Source organism: Silurus meridionalis, chromosome 15, assembly GCF_014805685.1.
Source record: "Silurus meridionalis isolate SWU-2019-XX chromosome 15, ASM1480568v1, whole genome shotgun sequence".
NCBI classification, from domain to species: domain Eukaryota; kingdom Metazoa; phylum Chordata; class Actinopteri; order Siluriformes; family Siluridae; genus Silurus; species Silurus meridionalis.
The window spans coordinates 20,724,171-20,747,709 of NC_060898.1; the positions used below are offsets into that span (position 1 = coordinate 20,724,171).

Sequence of the window (23,539 nt, forward strand, 5' to 3'; positions counted from 1 at the left end):
AGAGCAGAGGTCCCTCATTAGTGTGTCGCTGTCTCTGGCCCTCGGTAGGACCCTGGCCGTGTTCTATCAGTCCGGCTCCCAGCATGCCGACGAGCAGGTAGGCAACTGACGAGCAGGAGGCCAAAGTGGCAGAAAATCATTAGGATTCGATTAATAATGCAGCGAGGGCTTCCACCAGACCGGAGCTTGTCTTCTGCTAAGCAACTGGCTGGCAGCAGGAAAACAATAGTGAGTCAGGATGGAGTGGAAACAGAAATATAATGGAAACAAGCCTTGCAAAAGAAAAAAAAGGGTAAACTAATGATGTATTCGAGGTGAACCGAGGAAAGGTGTGTTGAGGAAAAACGATTACATGGACAAATTAAAAAAGGAAAAAAAAAAAAGTTCCCATGTCCAACTGAATGCAAAGCTCGTAGCTTGCAAGTCCAGTCTTGCCCACAAATGTGCACATTAATGCTTCAGGTCAAGTTGTCAGGGGCAAGACCGCATTTCCAGTCTCGCACGAGCTGTCAGGACAAAAAAATAGATGGACACCTAAGAAAAGCAAGAACTGATACAGAGCGTCAGAACCACAACGGATCGGGAGCTTCTGCTACCCGGGGATACGCCGAGACCGGATTCAGTCCCGGCAAGTTTTCGCTGGACCCCATCTATCAGTTCATATGACAGATTCAAATGAAAAGGAATTATGGAGGACGGCAGGGGCTTGCACCAGCTTGTCCTGGTCGTTTTCTAGGCAAGCAGGTGTGAGAAAAAGACAGAGCGATTACTTTGACACCTTCCTGAGCGAAATTCTTAGGTGGGGTCGAGCAGAAAGCGAGTCGTAAAGCTAAAAAAGGGGGTTTCTGATGGACTTACGATGTTCATAAGGGTGAGCAGATATTTCTGGATGTTCTCACGGCCGTGAAACTGCACCACGGAACAATCGACTCCCAGCAGCACCTCGATGTTGAAGATTTCGTCTTGGAGCGATTGCCTGCGTGCGCGCCTGCTGCCGTTCACTTTTGGCTTAAACCCTTCGGATATGGCTTGCGCTCCAGCCAGACCACCCAGTACTGAACCTGCAGTAAAAACACACACACACCGCACACGCTATTTCAAACAACCAAAGAATGCATGACATTCACTTAAAATCATGTTCAATAGCAGCCAAGAGAACGGCTTTTATCTTCAGGTCAGCCTGCGTGCAAACTGACCAAATGAAAAAAAACAACTCGGCATGGCAAAAGAAGTATAACGTTAAAACACATAGAACAAAAACGTCAGGACACGTGCCAAACTTGAGTGTTTATTAAAACCCACTACCAGAACCCAAGATTTCTTGCAATATTGTATTATCTTGAGTTGTTCATCTCTTCAGCTTTCCCATTCAGACACATAAGTGGTAATGGACATCAATGAAAGCAGCGTCTACAATACTGGAGACAACGAGAGCACAAAAACAGATGGCAGGCCGAGCAGAAGAAATCCATTCCGGTTGCCTGATACGACTGGCTGCTAATAATGTTACCAAAGCCGCTGATGAATTCATGAATGTGGGAGTTTATTGGAAATCCAGGTGTCATGGAAGGTGTCATGTGATTATCTGGAAGAACATACAGGCTTTGCGTGGTCTGCATTCATATTTATAGGATTTGGCAGATGCTTTTATCCAGAGCGACTTACAACTGACCAGTTTAAGGGCCCAGCTGGGGCTGCTTGGTGGTGCTGGGAATTAAACCTTCCGATCCAAAGTCCAATGTCTTAACCACTGAGCTACCGCCTCCTAGTGTACCCATCCATGCTATCAAGATAACCCAAGTGTGGTTGTCTACACAAAACCTTTCAAACTAGCCAAACACTTTTGAATCGGATACAGGAATCCTGTACGTATTTCACACTTTTGGCACATATACTTTGTTTGGTTTTCACCACTGCAATAAAAAAGCAAAAACCAGCCCAATTTGTCAACCTGCAATTATCTGCCTGATTGCTGCTCCTCCTCCACTGAACATGTTTATAAAGTAAGCAAGAGGCAGTGGGATTCCTGATCCAGTGGTATATTACAGTAGGCCTTGTTGGAGTTTTTCATTTTTTTCAAGTCAAGTAGCTTTTATTGTTATTTTAACCATATATAGCTGATGCAGAACACAGTGAAATGAGATGTTTCTCCAAAACCGTGGTGCTACATAAAAACAACATAGAGTGCAAACAGTGCAAGACAAAAGACAGTGTAAGACAGATACAAAAAACACAGAATAGAACCGCCAAGCTGCCACTCCTGGGCCCCTGAGCAAGGCCCTTAACCCCAAAGCTGCTTAGCTGTATGAATGAGATAAACGAAAGTCGCTCTGGATAAAGGCATCTGCCAAATGCCATAAATGTAAATGTAACTAAATGGAGATGAAGAGGGCAGTAAGCGTCCTGCCCCACAACTACAACACAACTACTGTAACATCTAGAAAATCAACAGCTAATTTAACTGTTGGTCACTGAAAAGATATAAATCATATATTTTATAGAAAATTTCATATGGAACTTGTATGGGGTTTGTGAAAATTAGCCTGTGATGAATGGTTGATATATACATACGGTTGGGCTCTGCCTTTCCTCCCTCTGTGGATCAGGAGTGAATACAATGAATTGAACGATATATCGCATAATAGGGTCCATTGTTGACCACTGGAAAGACTACAGTATAAATATTAATCCTTCTCAGGTTCTGTTCCAAAGGACATCCACCGCACCAAAACCGTGCTACCGCTATCTAAACAATATGCTAATAAGGGATAATAAGCTCATGAATAAACCATGTGTTCGATAGAACAAAACATAATTGGAATCCTTCTAGGATGAATCAGCACTTCACTCTCGCATTCTCACACTGCGGCCGTATTAGCATACATGCTCGGAGCTACAGTACTGGTTTAGCCTAATTCAGACTAATGTTCAGCGGTTTAATTCTATTGGTTAAATGCTATCGGGTCAATTTGACACCGTACCCCTGATGACTAATCTATAGTCGCTCGCAAGTACAGGCCGATTGGGATCGTTTATGGAAATGGTGGCTATAAATGTGATTAAGAGCGAGATGCTCTTGGCTAATAATGCTCGTTCGGGCAGAGACAAAACAGTGCATATATCACGATACATGACGAATTTAAGCTTTTGATCCTCGGATTTCTTCCGGAGACGCTTCAACTTCTGGCAACCCCTGATCAGCATAATGTCTGCCGCAGTGTGGTTTAAATGAGCTCGTCTCTTTCAGGCGTCGTCGATCCATCATCAAAGCGCCTGTTTGAACATTAACCACTGCTTATATTATAAACGCTCCCTGCGGATTTGTTGCTTTTGTGGAATTACTACCAAAACGCTAAGGAACTGGCATGTAGTATGAAAAGGAGACGGTGGAAGCAAAGGCTGCACATAAAGCAAGATTTTACCTGATCATGTTTCCACAACATATGTAAAGACCTTGTTTTGAACTCGGGTTCATACACTCCTCTAATGAAAACAGCGCAGTTCGATCTAACCGAAAAGACACATTCTGTTATAACTCATACAACGGATTACGGCTGCGATCTATAAAACGGCCATCTACAAAAACCTGAGCAAAGGCCATGAATTAAAGTATTCACAAGGGCTTGAGAGCTTATAGCCAAGACTTTAAGGACCCCATGAAGTCAGCAAGTATATCGGTTATGATCCTTCAAACTTTCAGGGATACACACAACAACTAGAGAGAAGAAACCCGCAAGTAAAACCCCAGCAAATATTTTATCAATTCTAAAGTCTGGACAGTTCACAAGCTATGAACTCAATATGAGTTAAATCATAAAATAAAATAAAATCGAAGTGCCAAATTAAATAAAATAAAATAAGACATTTTTAACACACATTTCTACACTCATCCCAGCGTTTTAACTAACGCCTCGAAATAATTGGCATAGAAAGATTTGTCAGTAGTCCTAAACCCTCCTACAGCCTGCTTCATTTGGTCATCAGAGAACCACCAGGACCAGAATCGTCACTGACGGACGTACGGTCATCGTACACAATTAAAACGTCTGACTCCGCCTGAGCGTCTCATCACCGTACTGTGATTGAAGTCTTCTGTAGCTATCCGAGGGTTTTACGCCTTTGTTTCTGGCCCGCGTCATGTGCGCCACCTATCAGTAATAGGACACACTTCCCACTTACTACTGCGTGTACTACCGCTATGCTAGCATCCATTTTTATACCTTTATACCATTAAAAGTCCCGGTTTGACTTAAATGCCCATCGTATTACAGTCAATTATCAGTCTCGATTAGATCAGATTAGATTAGATTAGATTCAACTTTATTGTCATTACACAAGTTACGGTACAAGGCAACGAAATAAGGACATATTGTATACAGTGTTTATAAAAAAGGTTATATACACATATGTAAAATTAAATGGAGAGTGAAAAAAAGAAGGCTATTGCATACAGCACGGATGTTTAACCGAGGGTCCGCGACAATTAGAGAGTAATGCTGAATCACAAATATTATTTTTGTAAAAAAAAATGGGTAAAAACCTCAAAGATAATTAATTTTAAAAAATTATGAATGCTTACATTAAAGTTCTATTAAAATGAAAGCTGATGTTCATGTAAATATATAATTGTCCTGATAGTAAAATAAGTAAAAAAAAAAAAAAGTATGAAACTGAATCAATTGTTATTTAAATTGCAAAATATTTGCTATGATGCATAAATCTTTTTGAAACATTTGAAAATATATGTAAAAATACAGACAACAATGCATGTACAATAACATGTTTTGTTTCTATTAATATTAGTGGCTATGTTTGACACATTTTGTATCGGGGTCCCTGACCCGTGTCTCTATCGCCAAAGGGGTCCTTGACCCGAACAACATTGAAGACCCCTGGTATACAGTATGTGCAACATGTGCAACAAATGTATAATAGTTATAATAGCTTTTAGTCATGCTTTTTCTATCCTGATTAGTCTACACAGGGTCCCAGGGTAGCCTGACATCAATCCCTGGGAACTTGGTGTGCAAGGCAGGGAACTGTAATGAATGGACATTTGTTGTTTAGGATGAGGATGGGTTTCCTTATGAGTCTGTTTCCTCTCAAGGATTTTTTCTCATACTATCTCAGGAAGTTTTTCTCACCACAGCCGCCACTGGCTCACTCATTAGGGTTAAACTTGATAACAATGATAAGGAACAAACTTATTGTACTCATTGACTCATTGTAGGACATAATCACCCATAACACACACATTTACAATTTGGAAATGCTAATCAATATACAATGCGTTTCTTGAAACTGCATGAAAAAAAAACAAAGTACTTGGAGGAAACCTCTGAAGCGAAGGTCAGATTTGAACCTCTAACAAAGCCAACAAGCATTTTACATTTCAGTATGAACTATTGCTCAATACACAAATAAAAAAAAAGGTCCACAGCCAATTTTTTGCTCCAATATTAACTAGCAATTCCCAGAAGCCCCTCCCCTTTCCCTTCATCATACATTAACAGTCTGTATTCTGGATTAAATTTTTTTTTCGGCACCGGGACTTTTGCCTTCTGTCAATGTTCATTTATATGAAATGAGGTGCGTCGGTGTGTGTTCGATGTCCCTGACATCAGATGAGTGTCCGCTGAGCATCAGTGCATGTCGTCGGTCTATCGTTTTGAGATCTACGTGATGCAATCCAAAAAATCCTATCACCATGACGACCTGAGCCGTTTCACAACAAATATCCCAGCATCCTTCACACAGCCCAGGTACACACCCCGATCGCTGCCACAGGCAACCCAGCTATCACAATGTCACCACAGTCATCACATTTCCAGGGTAAAAGGTTTCAATGCACCACTCTGTGCTTGGCCAAATCCTAAAAATAGAAAGGTACAGAAGGGCTGGACGTGTTTTTATAGGTGCAATGCTGAAGAAAAAAGCTGCGTCTGCCTTTCCTGTCACAGCATTATTGATAGACCTGGTATCCCGTGGCATGGTTTCTAACTGACCTGCTGAGTAATTGTTGGTGTTACACAGAGCTATTAAATAAACTGCTGGGGTCAGTTGTTCTTCATTTCACGCGATTTAGTATTTGAGCAACAAACAATATAAACTGTAGTTGAGTTCTGGCAGACCAAAAAAATCTCCAGCTTAGAACATTATGAAACCCAGGGTCAGTTCTAGCCAATTATATTAGGGTAGGCTGGTCCAAATAATGGGTGGGCAATTAGAGGTAGTGGCCCCAACACCTAATCCAGTCTAATGAGTAATATTTACAAAATTTGTATAAAAAAAAAAAAAAAACAGTGATAATAAAAAAAAAAAACAACTTTGAAAACTTAAAAACTTGTACTGTATTTAAACTTTAAACTCCATACTGTAAATCGTGTTTTTATTGGATCAGATTAGATTTTATATAAAATTCAATCCAAAATCAACTCAAAACATTATATAAAAAGTTTATATTTTTCCACTTTTGTACTAATTTTTCCTTTGTTAAAATGTTTTCTCTCAGTTCATTACTTTATATAACCACTTTTCTTTTGTTGGCACTTTTATAAAAATACATTTTTTATAAAACTTTATTACTTTATAAACAAACATTATTTGTATTGTTGTCAGTTAAATCGGAATTTCTTTTCTTCGTCTAGCCGTTCTTCTATCCTTCCATCTATCTATAGCATGTCTCCTATTTGCCTTGGTACAAATCCTTACAAATTCATCCATGAGCTGTGTCTGCATTGGGGCACTTTTTTGTGGACTGAGGAGGAGCAGGGCTTGTGGAGGGTAAATTGAAAGTAGTCGTAGCCTGACGTGCTAGCAGCAGCATCGTTAGAGACACATGTAGCACTAGGCTTGTGCTTATAGGCTTAAAAAAAATGATGCATCTCACACGTCAAGTACTGGCAGTTGAATGAAGTGTATTAAAATGTTATGTCGGTTAGAAGATGGTACATTAGCTGTTGTACAACGATTACAAACTGAGAAAAACTTTCAAAACTATCACAAACTATTAAAAAAAAAGTACAGAGCTAAAGCTTGTCGAACTGAAAGTAGTGAGAGAAACTATTCTGTTCTGCTGAAGCGAGGCTTTGGATAGGGGCAGGGTTTTGGGTAGGACTGTTACAGAATGACCATTGTTCATTGGCTGTAGGCTTCTCACCCAATCAGAAGGTAGAAATCCAGCTAGGATGTTTATTTTAACTTTTTAGCTAAAATAGCTAATATATATTCATAACTTCACACTGTCCTGTTACATTATGTCTGTAATTTCTCCTGCACTGGAAGCTCCTGATGCCTTGTGTGTGTAAGCATACTTGGTAATAAAGCTATTTCTGATTCTGATTCTAAATCTTTTTGATTCTGATTCTGAATCTTTTTGATTCTGAACCAGACACACCTCTGGTAAAAACTCTAGCAAGTCTAAAGGACACCCTTAAGACCACTACACATACCGTAACACCCAAAACATGCTAGAAAGACAACTTAAAAAGCATGGACTTCTATAGCGAGGTTGTAGCTCTTCTGAACATTCCCTGCTAAGCTTCGAGTAAAATCTGTAACATCCTGTACAGAAGAAAAAACCAAACACAGCCAGAGAAGAACACACTGCCATAAGATGATGCCACACACACACACACACACACACACACACACACACACACACACACACACACACACACACACACACACACACATGCTCGCATTTCATAGGTCTCCAAGTAACACACATGGCTTTCTGGAGAAGTCCAGGAAGAATACTTGCCAGATGGATGCGCAGACACTGGCATCGAGAGTCAAAACAAAACGCGTAACTCTGCGCTTTGAACGCGACTGGCAGATGTGAGCGTTCAAGCAACAGACTTGGAATAAAGTAAACACGGGAATAAATCTGAGCAAATTGCCTGATGTTGGTGTGTATGAAAGAGAAGAAAAGCATGCAAAGGTTGTCAAATTTGAATCACGATGGGAAAAAAAACGACCAAATGCCTTAATACCGCTCCCACTGAGAGAGCTTAGCTCGTCCAGTCTCTAATAGACATGTCCAATAGGCATTAGTTAGTAAGCTTGAATCAGAAGAAAAACTCATTAAGAGACAAAAAAAGGTGAAAATAAAATCAAATAAGAAATATTCCTAACACAGGAAACAAGTCCTTTGTGCAAAGACTGGAATGTCCAGTTTGTACAGAAATGATGGATGATAAATAAATACGTAAATTAGATCTAATGCTCTTGTTCATGTTTTTGTTGTTTGATCCAATGGTCTTCTTACACTTTAAGTCCAACACAAATTTGGGGACAATAAAGTGTATTTCAGATCGTGGTGTCCCGGCTGATATCAGGGAAGAAACACAGAGCACATGGCGTGTACATTCTCCGGTTTAATCAAGGATGTAGGCAAGCACTCGCATTGTAAATTTACACTGACGTTTGCACCATTTAGAAGATGCCCTTATCCAGAGTGACTTACGTTTATCTTATTCATACAAGTGAGCAGCTACGAGGGTAAGGCCCTTGCTTAGGGGCCCAGGAGTGGCAGCTTGATGGTGATTGGCTTGAATGGGATTTAAACTCATGATCTTTAGATCCAAAATTCAATGCCTTACCCACTAAAATACCAACTCACCATTACTATTGTATTTAGAGTTAAAAAATACTACTAATGCCACTGTTCCACTGGGGCGGGAATCCCACTGCCTCATGCTCGCTTTCTGAACATTTTCAGTAGAGTAGGAGCAGCAATCAGAGCAAATAATTGCAGGTTGCCCAATTGGGGTGGTTTAAGATTTTTTTGCGGTGACGCAAAATCAAAGAAAGTGTGCGCCGAGAAATTTAATTCATACAACTGAGCAGCTATGAGGATAAGGGCCTTGCTCAGGAACCCAGTAGTGGCAGCTTGGGATTTAAACTCACAGCCATTAAATTAAAAATCTAATGCCTTAACTACTTAGCTACCACCTTGTATCGGTATTATGTGAGGCCCCTTAACAAACCACATTTGGATTTTAGAAGCAGCTTTATTTCGGAATTTTTTTTAAATTAAAGTTCATTTACAGACCAACTCACTGAATTAAAAAACGTTAATTGCAACCTCAGAGAGCAGAAATGTACCTGATTTACTAGGACCTTGAATAACAATTTTCAATTTGCATATCCAATGAGATAAAACTTTGCAATTTATCTTAAAATTTTACATTTAAACACAGCATTCATTACATACAAAGCTGGAGGGAGAAAAAGCTGTTCAAAAAGTAACCTTTAATTGAATATAGCAAACAAAATTCTAGACAATAAACTAAATCACAGAATCATACACAGTACGATCACAAAAATCGACAATTTTTATGTCTGATTTCTTCCCTTTTGTTTTTTTTTGCACACGTTCCCGTTGCAGATCAAACGAAACGTAACACAAGACAAACATGTCCCAATTAACCTCGAATCAGAACAGAAATTAAAAAAAAATCTGTGCAACACTGATGTCACCCGTGTAAAAAAGTATTTGCCCCCTCAAACTTCACAACATGCGGTCTAGTACATCAGTGTGGAAGAATTTCAGCCTCCACACTTTTAGCAGTTTACACTTCCAGCCTCTGTATCTTTATATCACATTTGATTTTGGCTTTGAGTAAGTGATCGTTTTGTTTAAAGATCTTTATGACACGAAGGCAAAAAAAAGGGAATAAACCTTAAAGGGGCAGCAAATACTTTATCACTGCATGCTTTTTTTTGTTAAGTTTAGTAAGTGTAAACACACCTCACACAGACACTCCCATGGTCAACATGAGGCCACAACACAGGCCTGAGGAAATACTCCTAATTACTGTGTTTTCCATCAGAGTGCCTCTGGTGCACAGTAATTACAGTCCTGGATGCCGTCGTAGATCAAGCTGCAAGTCTCGGCGCAGAAATCGGGCCAAGCGAATTGGGAACAGCAGTGCTGAGAGCTGCAGGAGCAAAGGCCATGGTGCCATCTGCAGAAGACATTGTGTGGGGGTGTGTGTGAGGGGAAGGTGAGGACACTTACTCCTGAAGCAGTATAAGCAGCGACACTACAGGAAGTGAACTCTCCTCTGAAACACTGGGCCAGTGGAACAACTGGAATGTTATTTCAGGATGAGATGTTTAAATGAAGAACATGTGTCTCTTTCTCGCTCACACACACACACACACACACACACACACACACACACACACATGCTCCACAATGATGGATTTATTTCACCCATTTCCAAATGTTTCTTCCTAAGCACTTTGACACGTGTGCCAATATTTCCGATTGCATGGAACTTTTAGCACCTTGTTAATCGTGAATATTAAACAAACTGCTTTTAAAATACTGCACAAGCCATGAGTGATTACAACAAATGGTTTCCATCAAAGCATTTCTCAGATTTTAATGGTTTCGATTCTTTGTGACGAATACAGAGAAAGGAATGGCACGAGACAGACACACTGCACTTTTTATCTGTTTATAGCTACGTTTAATCTTAGCTAATGTCAGGGTCGAGGTTTGAACTGGGGTCGACTGTGAGAGGCAGGAGCTTTAGCAGTCTGCTACAGAGAGGTGTGTGAACCCAATTACAGAGACGGACTCAAAAATAACGAAAAAAAAAAAACATTTTATTATTAAGTCCAAAACAGAAAATATAAATCCAAACTCTTAGGTTTAAAAATGTATAACAAAAAATCCACAGCTCAAAACAGAAAAAAAACTCCTCAGAAACTAAAGAAAAAATGATTGAACAATTGTCAAAAATACACAAAGCCTAAATCAATCAAGAGCCACACCTGATAATAATTAAAAATAAAATCATTTGATTAAAACAGGTAGAATTTGGTGTGGATTTGTTTCAAAGCCTGCACTCACACCAGTGAGAAAAGATTGGACACCCCTGATTTAAACAGAAAAGTAAGACACAAAAATTAAAATAAAATACATAAAATCTTTTCAATAAAATAAAATAGAAAACCACTCAAGAACAAGGACTTACTCGAAAACCTACTCGGGAATCAGGTGAAAACAATAGGAGCTAGATCCCCCAGATCCTGACATTTCATCAGTTTTGCTGAATAATCGGCACAATAATTGATTACCAGATAGTTGATTGCCAGAACTATCGCCTGAATTATCGGCTATATCTATCTATAGTTTTTCCGGGTGGAGTCCATTGCTGGAGCGGCTGAGAAAGTCCATTATAATGATGAGAGTGGCCTCTAGAGGCGAATCACTAACACCATGTGCTGTTTGTTTTTTTACACGTAAGACTGTGCTTTGCTTGAAGAGCACTGTATTATATGTATAATTTAGTAACAATATAATTATATTTATAAATTAATATATACGTTTATTTTATTTAGTACATTTTTATGATTCAGAAATTTTTTTAAATATTTTTTAAATATTTTTTTATAAGTTCAGTACTATTTTATATGGATTGTTAATGTTTGTTTTTTATCTAGTATCCATTTTAATAATCAGGTAATTAACCCAACCTATCTATCTGTATGAGTAAAATCCACTATCTCTACCGATCTCTACTTACAGAAAAAAATAGTACATCAATTCATACAACACGTGAAGGCTTTTGCTGCATATCCATGTATTTTTAGACTTAGATTATGTATACTGTTATCAATAGAGTACCTCAAGGGTCGCTTTTAGGTGAAATTCTGTTCTCAACATTCCTAATGTTTGGTATCATCTTTATGTTGATAATCTAATTATTCACTGTACTGCATCTTCTGCCTCACAGGCATTACAATATTCACAGTCAGCTTCTGACCTAGTCCAGTTATGATTACATATACTTGTGTCAATTTGTTTATAAAGGCTATCTATCTATCTATCTATCTATCTATCTATCTATCTATCTATCTATCTATCTATCTATCTATCTATCTATCTATCTATCTATCTATCTATCGATCTATCTAAGCTCAAGTGAACCTGAGTGCATTTCATAGATCATTAATCAGACACTTTCTAAGAATTCACACATTTCTTTGAAATAATTTAGTCACAAACCGCATGTGGTAAAATGTGACTCAGGGCAGTAAATAGTGTTTGGAAGAGCAAGAGAAAATAAACCTCTCTCATACTCGAAGGACCTAAACAAAGACAATTACTTTGGAAAGGCTTCAGTTTAGCTCTTTAATGTTTATAGCAGGGGAAAAACAAAGGCATTTTTAAAGTCTGACCTGTCCCTGTTCCCTCCTCCTCACCCCAGCCCCCCCACCCCTCCACTAGTTCTAGCCTCTGAGTTTTGCCCTTCTCGTGTCTGCCAAGTAGAGCTTAAAATCCCATTGAATCTGCCACGTAGACAGTGTCTGACTGAGTCCAGGCTTGGCTGCAACATGTCTCTGCTGGATTGCAGTATGAGCTTCAGCCCTTATTCACACTCACGCAGTTGACACGGATCTACTCATCCAAATCTGGGTGCTTTTTATACAACCCCCTCCCTCACACACACACACACACACACACACACACACACACACACACACACACACACACACACACACACACACACACACACACACACACACACACAGACACACACACAAACACACACACACACACACACACAAAAAAAAAAATGTTATCGTCATCTCCTTTACAGTACTGCATAATATTAAGTCTGAGATGCAAATGTTGAAATGCGTCATAATGACACACCATGTTGTCCGCTTGCTACAGCATGGATCCGAACTCGGGTTCAACCACATTATCATGTGATCCCATGCGAGCACCCAATATAAATTAAATACATTTTCTTTTTCCAATCAGCCAATCGGGTGGCAGCAGCACAACACATTCATTATGCACATACAAGTACAGGGCTACAAACATCAATTAGAGCCAGACCATGTGGTTTGAGTATGGAAGAAACAACAAATGCTGACCTAGGAACCACACAAACAACAACAACAACAACAATAACAACAGCATCCATAATCATCATGAGCCCAAAACTTTCTTTTCAACTACTTAAAAAGAAAATCACCCAAATAAGGCCACAGGTGTAGTGGCAAGTTAGAATCAGGAGTTTCTTCATCATTTATTCCTCTCAAAATGTTCTGCTTGGTATTGTACTGTATGTTTTTTCTGAGTAGATACACACCAAGCGCCAATCAAAACAAGTTCAAAACAGAGTTCGCGCTCGGCCCTGATTGGTGGATTGCTGCGTGTTTGAGCAGTTATGTTTTTATCCATTTATAAATAAAAAAAGAACAACTGATTTCTCAAAATTGAATTGAGTATTTTTTTTTATTTTATTATTTAATTAAGTAAGATATTTGACTTCGAAATGCAGTGAATTTTAGGTAAAAGTTTCCCCAAATGGAAATCCTTCATTATAGTGCAAATACGCGGAAAAAGCTACTTATGTACAGTAACGAATTACATTTACTTCCTTACTGTCCACCGCTAGAATGCATTTTAAGTCGATGGTCTAAAACAGCAAACTCGGTTTCCCCGCCAAGACCCGGAATCTGGGAACACGCTCACTGAGACTGGATCGATATTTAAAATGGACGGCATGCAATATAATAATAATAATTTCCGCGTACAAAAGCTATGAACAGGGTGTGCACTGTGGAGCAAAGTGAAATCCTCATAATGATACATGGTTAGATTTCTTATTCCAGATTTTATACTGTTTTCGTATTACATTTGTGTACGTGCGGATTAAACCACTGGGTGACTCTTCCCTCCGATACCTATTCGTTCGTTCCCGTCTCATGACAACCGACCTAGAAACATTTAAAGCAAAACCGAAGTGAGTTTGAGATCAACTGAGCTTGGACGTTTCCCCAGGTGAACCCTTCAGGCCACATTCCGAGTGACATGTGAATTGCTCTGCAAGAAGTTGATGACTCTAGTCTCCTCCTCACACCTCTCCCACATAGAGCACTAAAGGGAGTGCACTCAAGGCGAAAGAGAGAGAGAGAGAGAGAGAGAGAGAGAGAGAGAGAGAGAGAGAGAGAGAGAGAGAGAGAGAGAGAGAGGGAGGAAGAAATAAGGAATGCATGTAGAGAAGTCAATCAGCCCCAGAGACCTGAGCTAAGCAAAACCAGGTTTCTTAGAAAAAATGCATCCATAAAGGTCAAAAACCACAAGGTTTTTTTCCAGGGAATAACTAATTCCTTTACTATTGGCCATTTCACATTAATATGGAAGACTCTTCATATGTCGCTCCAAATTCATTTCTGACATCGCCATTTTTTCCCCCTAGACCACCAAAATGGCATCCATCTTCAGGGAATTTGTAGAAGTGGCCGCAAAATAATTACAATCAAACAAGTGTGTTTTTTTACCATAATTTATTAATGACATAATGATTTCTAAACACCTACACCCAAATATGATATCACGATGTCTGGCTAGCCTGTGTGATCCTGCCCACAGAGCTACTTTAGAACATGCTCTGGGCAATGTTTTGCTGGGAAATCTTTGCTCCTAGGAATCATATGGCTGTTACTTTAATATGTTTCATGCCATCAAAATAACCTAATAGCTTTGCCTTACCAAAAAAATGTTTAGAAATGGTTTGAGGAACATGACAAAGAGTTCAAGATGTTGACTTGACCAGCAAATTTCCCCCCTCTCTCAATCCAAGCAAGCATCTCTGGGATGTTTTTGACTAACAAGTCCGATCCAACCAGGGTCTAATGGCTGTTCCTAACATCTTGTTTCCAGATACCACGGGACACCTTTTGCGGTTGTGTGGAGTCCAGACCTTAATGGGGTCAGAGCTGTTTTGGAAGCACATGGAGGGGAAACATGATATGAGGCAGGAGGTTACAGCTGATTTGTTCCTTTTGTTTTTGTTTTTTTATCTGAACTTTTGCAAGTCAGCTAATGAATATCTATGAGCGCCAAAAGTCTACTTCTTTACATTACAGGCGAGTGGGTGGCATCAGCAAAAAACGAGTTCGAGACGACGAGGGAGTCCACTCCGGTTTATTAAAATCCCTCGAATACTGAAGATATGCTTTTCGCAGTAAAGACGTGTTTTATAGACGCTCCTAAATGTGTGCCTGAATATTATTTTAAAAATGAAATGAAAAAAAAAGAAAATTCACACGTAATAGCCCTCATTAGTTACGAGAAAATTCAATCCAGCTGCTACAGATATGAATAGACCTGCTTGCATCCAGTATAATGGCTCTGATAGAGATCTAAAATGCGACATTTTCCGTTCAATTATAAAGAGCTAAATGTTTTGGCACCATGCATCAGCCTGAGCTGTGAGCACCGAGTCCTGACCTCTGGGGTGAAAGTAGTCAGAGTGACTGATGGCTGGTTTCTTGATGTCAGATGAGCGGTAGAGGATATGATGTCGCCCGGATCCACCCTCCTCCTCTCCTGTCATATCGCCTCCTCTCTCGAGAGGCTCGATGAAGAACTCCTCCTGACCTGCCCGGATCATGCCAGCCTGACAGGAAGACACAGAAGGAGATGGTGAAAAACAGACAGACAAAAAAAATAAAATTATAAATATATATATATATATATATATATATATATATATATATATATATATATATATATATATATATAAAAGCTGAGGCATGTTCAGTCAAAAAAGAAAGGATTTCATTCAGAGGACAGGTACCAAGCTTGCATGTGAAGTCCATTAAGCAAAGCGGCTAGAGGGGCTATTTCGGTAGGCTTGCTAGATAATATTTTCAGCCGCTTCGGAAGAAACACGATCTTTCAAATCGATCTGTTCGCTGTCTTCACCTAAATCACGCGTGCTGGCAGAGGCCGATTGTTAAAATCTGCATTGCTACCTGCGACGTACATGAAAAGATCTTAGATTCTCGAGAAGCTGTCACCGCGTTCCCACCGCGTTCCCCGCGTCGAATTTAAGCATCCTGTGTTCGCGCAATTTAAACAGAACAGGTTGTCAAAGACAAGAAGAACGAAATACAAGCCAAGCTATGAGATCAATACAAATGTCTTCTACTGAAGAACTGACATGCAGATATACCTGCCTGTTCCTGTCTAACTCTTCTTGGATCTAGTTGATGGTGGCTAGTTGAAAGATGTGAAGTTCTCAGCTGCCTGAGGCGCTCTAGACAAAACAGCCAAGATAAAAAAACTATCGAACAACAAGTAAACAAGAGAATGACTACTAATCCTGTAGAATGTGTTGATTAGACCTGCACTGGTACATACTTCCTACTCTCTTTTTTTCCCTGAATTCCTTGTCGAAAAGAGCCTGGAGCAGGCCGCTGAGCTAGCCAATCGGCTCGGCAGCACAGCTGTCCTCTTTCTCCTTTCCCGCACTCTTGCATGTCCCACGAGGGTTATAATGTAGGAAAAGTCTGCGTGTCACATAAACCGATACGGCCGTATTCAGGTTTAAGCATCACACGCATCCAGACATAAAAGGCGCCCATCCTGCATTCGAAAAAAACGATACGTAGTCGATTCACAACTGAGAACGGCTATAACAGTACCATCAGCGTACAAACCCTTAAAATACCCGAGTAGCATTGGTGCCTCTAACAGTTACACACTGGCAACCTGTAGTGGAAATTAAAGAACTACATGTACTTTTATTACTCGAGTCCCTGGAGTGCTATAGCGCAATTGTTTGGAGGGGAAAAATTAACTTTTACTTTTTGGAAAATAATAACTCGTCGACCCCAGAAGACGGGGAACCAATTAAAACACAATTTTCGCTTTCGAGAAAACCTACACTTCCGACACCAAACATGTACAGCTGCAATATCTGAGACAGTGGAAGCCTAATTGTTTAACCATCTTCAGTTTAAATTGTCCCTGCATGATACAGTTCTGCAAATAACACAAGCCAGGCCTGGAGATATCAACATTTCACAGCTCAACATCCAACTCGCGTGTCAGAGATGATTTCCCTCGCGTCAAGCACTGCATAGCGGCTCAAAATTGCTGACTCGTTTCTTTATTTTCTCCATGTTTAAGTAGCCATGTGTGTTTTGTTTGATGCTGTGTCTCCACCCGTGTCTTGCTATTGGTTATTTTTCCGCATGCGTCATTATTGTCCGGATCTGTTTGCATTTATGTCTTTGATTAGTTTGTGTTTAAATACCCCCTGTTTTTTCCCCCACTGTTTAGTATTATGTTCGGCTTACTTGGTTCTCGTCATAGCAAGCCTTCTGTTGTATGTTTTGATTGCCTGGTTTTTGATCGCGTTTTGGTTTCACGTTCTTGCTTCGGATTGTGTGTGATCGCCTGAACCCCACCTGCATTACGTTTATACGTTGTGTTTGGAATTCGATTTCGACTTGTCTACCTGTTATATACATAAAATGTTCTTTTCATATCCCACATTTATTCCCAATTTGCTGTTTTAATAACCTCCGCTCTTCTGTAAAGATAGACTAGATTATGGAGTGTGCTTGTGTGAGATTTTTGCTCGTTCAGATACAACGGTTTTAGTAAAATCATGTATTGATGTAGCATGAGGAGGTTCTGGATTCCAATTCATCCCTCAGAGGTTCTCAAAATGGTAGCTCAGTGTTTAAGGCTCTGGATTACTGATCTGAATGTCAGGAGTTCAAAACCTGGTATTGCTAAACTACTATTCTTAGGGCCCCTGAGAAAGGCCCTTAATGGTCCATGGGTGAGTATCATTGCTGACCCTAAGCTCTGATTTCTTTCTTTCTTTCTTCCTTTCTTTTTCTTTCTTTCTTTCTTTCTTTCTTTCTTTTAGACCCCAATTGCTGTTATAATAAACTTCAATCTTCTGAGAACATGTTCCACTACATTTTGTGGACATTCATTCAGCCACAACAGTGTGCCTGAAGTCAAATGTAGCTCTATTTTATTTGGTGTAGTGCCAGCGTTCTGGAGGAACATTGTCTCGTTTTTACTGTGTACTGTGTACCACTGCGTATAGTAGAAATGACAATAAAAGACTCTTGACTTGACTTGAAATACTGATGTAGGAGAGGTGAGGAGGCCTGAGGTGCGGTCAGCGTTCACATTTATCCCAAAGGTGTTCAAAAGGGTTGAAGTCAGAGCTCTATAGCTGGAGATCTTCCACTCCAACCAATGTAAAGCATTTCTTCATGAAGCTGGCTTTGTGTACAGGGGCATTGTCATGCTGGAACCTTTTTTGCACTCCTAGTTGATGTGAAGGGAAAAATGTAATGCCACTGCATCCAAAGACGTCCTGGAAGACATTTGAGGAAGAACAAATAGCAAAAAATAAATAAATCAGGTGTTCTGATATAGTGTATGCGACTTTGAAGGTATAATGAACAACCTAAACAAATACACGCCCTTCAAAAGCCTACACCCCAACTGAATCTTCTGGATTGACAGAAAGCATACAAAAAAAAAAACGAATAACAGAAGAAAAGCACCCTTCTAAGGGTTACTTGAATGTCACTTGCCACATTGTTAATTTTTTAATTCCGTTTACAGAGCCGGGTCCAGACGCCAGACTATTACAATGTGTTATGAAAAATCGCTGACCTTTAATTTAATTTCAATAAAAAGTAGTAGCTCGGTCCTTCCAAACCATCAGAGTTCTCGAGCTGCCCGTGTTCATATTTAAAGCCTGTAAACTGACACGGGGAGTTTTTACACCACACTTGTATAAGTTTAAGGGATTGGATTTGGAGAACACATTCTTTCCATCAGGAAGGCCTAGAGACAGATCCAAGTTGCTGTAAACTGGAATTATGGTTTATCATCAAAAATAGGGGGGGAGAAAAAAAGAAAAAAAAAGAAAACCATAACATGGTGTGTATCTTTTGGCTTCCAGGCATGTAAAAACGATTAAACGCAGAATCGTTAATAAGAAAAGGATTTTTTTTCGCTTGCTATAATTTAGGACGACAAACAAGAGCACAAACGTTCCAACAGAACAAGCGGGGCCGGCTAAGCCTTCCAACCCCGACGCATTGGGCCCAAGTGCTCTTTATCTGGACTGTTGCTGTTTCCACAGTCCACAGAATGGAGGAGTCATTTCCTGCCGGCGCCGAGGTGGCGCGAGAGATCATCTGGCTACACGGGGAGTGGACTGGAATTTTTTTTTGTCTTTTGTTTTTTTTTTCTGCAGACAACCCACTTTGAAGGTCTCTGACAAGAAAAACCACAACTGACCCTGCTTATGTGTGTATTTGTCAGCCTGGGGTGCTAACAGACTCATACGCTCTCTTACAAAAATGTCACGTCAGGATTGTCCATGCCAAACGCTGCCTTGAGGTCGTTGCAATGCAAAGGCACCTCTAGGATTCCTCCACATTTTTCTCCACATGTTCATCAACTATGTTTCCATCAACTCTCTTTAGATAAGAGTCATGTCCAGTAGAATCTTGCATTTATCTAATGAGAATCCAGGGCTTTAGTCAAGACGAAAAATCTAAACAAAAACCTGACTTTTTCAGCCATATGTAATTCTTCCCCAAACTGTTACCACAAAATTGGATGCACACAATTGTATAGGACGTCTCTGGATGCAGAAGAATGAAACTGTTCCTTCACTTGAACTAAAAGACCCAAACCTGTTCCAGCTTGACAATCCCCCTGTGGATTTGTGGATTTCTGACTCGCTGTGATTTATGAATTTGTTTTGACAGTGAGATAAGAACACCATGAACTGATCACCAGACGAAATCGGTAGATACGTCGCTCGGAACGAGATGCAAACAAGGCTGAGAATGAATAATTAATTTGCGTTATACTTTTTATGGCATACAAATAAGATCTAGCTTCTTATGATATCTTTTTCATTTCATTATATTAATTTAAAATCTACTAATGTAGTGCAGCTTGGTATATCCAATTTGTCATTTCTGTAATGGCTGTATGTAAATGACTGACTTGAATTTGAGATTTCAACACAACATATCCTGCAATAGCTGAGATTAGCTGAAAAAAAAACTATTTAGTACAAGACTTAGCCACTAGTGCGCAAAAACTGGTCATGATGAACATGTCTAATCAATCTCTGATTGGATTGTATTTCTTTCCGCTGTTGAAAATTGAATACACACTACACGATCAAATGCATTTCAGGACAGATGTGTTCCTTCTCACTTTAAGCATTTTAAACCCTTTAACAGGAAGCTCAACCACACGGTTCAACCACCTTGTCACTGTGATTTTAACAGATAGTGTCAAACATTTTCATCCTCCTCTTTTTACTTTAAAGCATTATTATTAGTGTTTTTGACATAGTAACAATCAACACAATCGGATGTTTCAGTTTTTGAAATCTCCAATGAAAACTGGATGCTGATATGACTAGCGCTAATCAAGTTACCAAGCTAAATGTTAATTACTGCTTCTGACTTTATAAAGGTATAACATTACAGTAAAACGATTAAAATAAAGCAATCTTTCCATAATTATAATGTGTGTGACAGCACATCAGTTAAGTCGCTAAAATAGCATGATTTAGCCATATTCAAGTTAGCCGTTAGCTAGATTTTTACAGCATCCTTTGAGATTTATCAAAATGGCATCTTGTTTTACAGTGATTATCACAAAAGAAAAACCCACAATCCTGAACAAAACATGGTCCTCTGGGATTATTGTAAAGAACCAGACAAACTGAAAGACTGAGTGGCTGCTGGTCAAATGTTTGTGGTTAACTGATTATTATTTTTTGTACTAAAAAAACAATCTTGAATAAATGTTTCAGCTACAGTGAACAAAAATATTGGGATATTTGGTGGCACACGAGTTGTGTTGGATGTCGTAGCATAAAATTTTCCATTTACCCGAACCTGTTCCACCAAGACAACTCTGCTTTAATCACATAAAGCAAAAATTCTTCTTTGCACAAATACAGTTGCATGAAGATATGGTGTATATGGGTTGGAGTGAAAGATCTCCTGTTATAGAGCTTCAACCCTACTGAACTTTGGGGTGAATTGGAACACTGATTGCACCCAGGGCTCCTCACCTGACCTACATCAGTACCTGACTATACTAACTGGCTGAATGATCCCAAATCTCCAGAAACACACTCCAAAATCTAGTGGAACATCTTCCCAGAAGAGTGAAGGCTATTATAAGAGAAAATGGGGACTAAATGTGGAATGGCATGTTCAAAAAGTGCATACCAATCTTATGGTAAGGAGAAACTTTATCCATATAGTGTATGTGTGTAAAAGCTAAAACATTCTTTATGGATGTTATAGCCTTATAGAGAGTGAAAGTCATGGGCTTGTCCTGTCTAACATGTGCAAGAGAGAAGACTTGATTGTAATTTCATATCTAATCATTCAGAAAAGTCCAATTCAATTTTGTAGCTACAAGAGTATAAATCAATTTTACTGATCTTTTACTGTTTCTGAATCAGCTGGAAAATGGCCCAAAACGTCAAAATTTGATGGTGAATTGGAAAGTAATTAATGAAATTCTGCATTTTTTTTATTTATCGTGTCCTTGTTTAAATTCACTAATGGCTTTTTGTATGGTTTTCTTTTAGATATGTGATTTGGGTTTGTATTTCAGGTCCTGTGGTTATTGGTCACTGCAAATAATAAGGGCATAAGGGTCCTCTGGTTTATGCAAGGTTTATGCAATGGCTGCCCAAGCCCACATACTTGCAGATTCAGCAGTGTTCTTGTTTCACCGGGAAAAAAAATCAAGGTTTGTACACTAAATAGGATTGTAATAGCATTGTAGAGTCCCAGCTGAAACAGAGCACAGAGGTGTCAATTCTGAATCGAACCAAAGAAAGAAATCTAGTCAGGAGACGAAGAAATAACTCAGAGATCATGGACATGGACTTTGATCATCCGATTTAAAAAGAAGTCTCAAAGAAACCATTTTGTGATGGCATGAAATCATTTTTTCTTTTCAGATAACTATGCACCTACAGTAGTGAAACCTTGAGGATGGTCAATACTTATCTGATCTTAGTCTTTAACAAGGAAGCTTTAAAATGGTGGAGCCCTTGGTTGCTCACATGCAGACATGCTGAGATGCTGAGCATCTAAAGGTTACAAGATCTAAAGGCAGTTGTATGGTTCAGACACTTCACTTTAAGTCATTAAAAAATAGACAAAGAGGAATGCATGACCATCAACATGACACATGGAAAACTAAAGCTTTTATAATTATTAGTACAAATAAACATTTTCATTCATTCATTCATTCATTCATTCATTCATTTATTAATTCATCCATTCCAAAAGACAGATAGATAAACCAAAAGATATGCAGACAGACAGCAGATAGATAAACAGACATCCACAAACATAATAGCCAATGAAGACTCCTGTCTGACCTTGTCCGTCAACCTGTCCATCACCACTGCAAACAGGAAAGGGCTCAGAGCCGATCCTTGATGCAGTCCAACCTCTACCTTAAACCAGTCTGTCATTCCTACTGCACACCTCACTGCTGTCACACTGTCCTCATACATATCCTGCACCACCCTCACATACGTCTCTGTCACACCTGACTTCCTCATACAATACCACAACTCCTCTCTCGGCACCCTGACGTACGCTCCCATAACTTCATGGTGTGACTGATTAACTTTATTTCCCAGTAGTTACTTCCTTATTCTTGAAAACCGGTGCCAGCACACTTCTTCTCCAATGTTCCTGGTTTTACTCCCTTTCCACTTGGTCTCCTGAACACACAACATATCTACCTTTCTCCTCTCCATCATATCAGATATCTCTTTCCCTTTACCAGTCATAGTACCAACAATTAAAATGCCCACTCTCCTATACTTCCCCTTTCCCTGCTGTCTCTGTAGACGTCTTCCTCCTCTCCTTCTCCTCCTTCGGCCAACAGGAGTCCAATTTCCACCGGCACCCTGTTGGTTAATAATACCTGTGGCGGTTGTTTTTACAAGAAAAAATGTCAAACATATCAAATGTTTAAACAGAGGAAATTTACTATTTTAAGGAAAGAATAAGGTCGTTTTGAATTTGATGGCTGCAAAAGGTCTCAAAAAAGTTGGGACAGGGCCATGTTTACCACTGTGTAGTATCATGTCTTCTGTACGTATACATCTCGGAACTGAGGATGTTGCTGAAGTTTTGTGAGAGGAATGTTGTCCCATATGTGTCTAAAACAGGATTCTACTGTAGCTACTCAACAGTTCCGGGTGTCTTTTGTTGTATTTTTTGTTACATGATGCGCCAGATGTTTTCAAATGGTGAAAGGTCTAGACTTCAGGCAGGTCATTTCAGCACAGGGACTCTTCTACTACGAAGTCATGTTATTGTAATAGATGTAATGTAATATAGATGTAATATATGCAAGGCCTTACCAAATTGTTCCACAATTTGTAGACACAGTCATTTAAAGATCATCTTTACTTCTGACAGACTCTGCCTCTCTAAAATACACCATGAGTTCTATTATGAATAAAATAAGGGTTTATGAGATTTGCAAATCATTGCATTCTGTTTAAATTTACATTTTGGAATTGGGTTTGTAGAACACTGGAGGAAACCAGAGAACCCAGTGGAAACCAACACGTGCACATGTAATATAAAGCACACAAGCACAAACCCAAGCCCATAATCAAGCTAGTGGACCCTGGAGCTGTGAGCCGGCAATGCC

General features: G+C 39.5%; 1 protein-coding gene across 1 annotated transcript in view; it reads right to left on the reverse strand.

Annotated features, from left to right (window-relative positions):
• adamts2a (ADAM metallopeptidase with thrombospondin type 1 motif, 2a) overlaps nt 1-23,539 on the reverse strand; it is a 72,069-nt gene that overhangs the window by 29,556 nt on the left and 18,974 nt on the right. Inside the window, exons 3-4 of the mRNA XM_046867614.1 lie at nt 15,269-15,437; nt 859-1,061 (exon numbers count right to left, since the gene is read on the reverse strand). Of these exons, the coding sequence (XP_046723570.1) occupies nt 859-1,061; nt 15,269-15,437 (372 nt within the window). The remainder of the gene's footprint in view (nt 1-858; nt 1,062-15,268; nt 15,438-23,539) is intronic.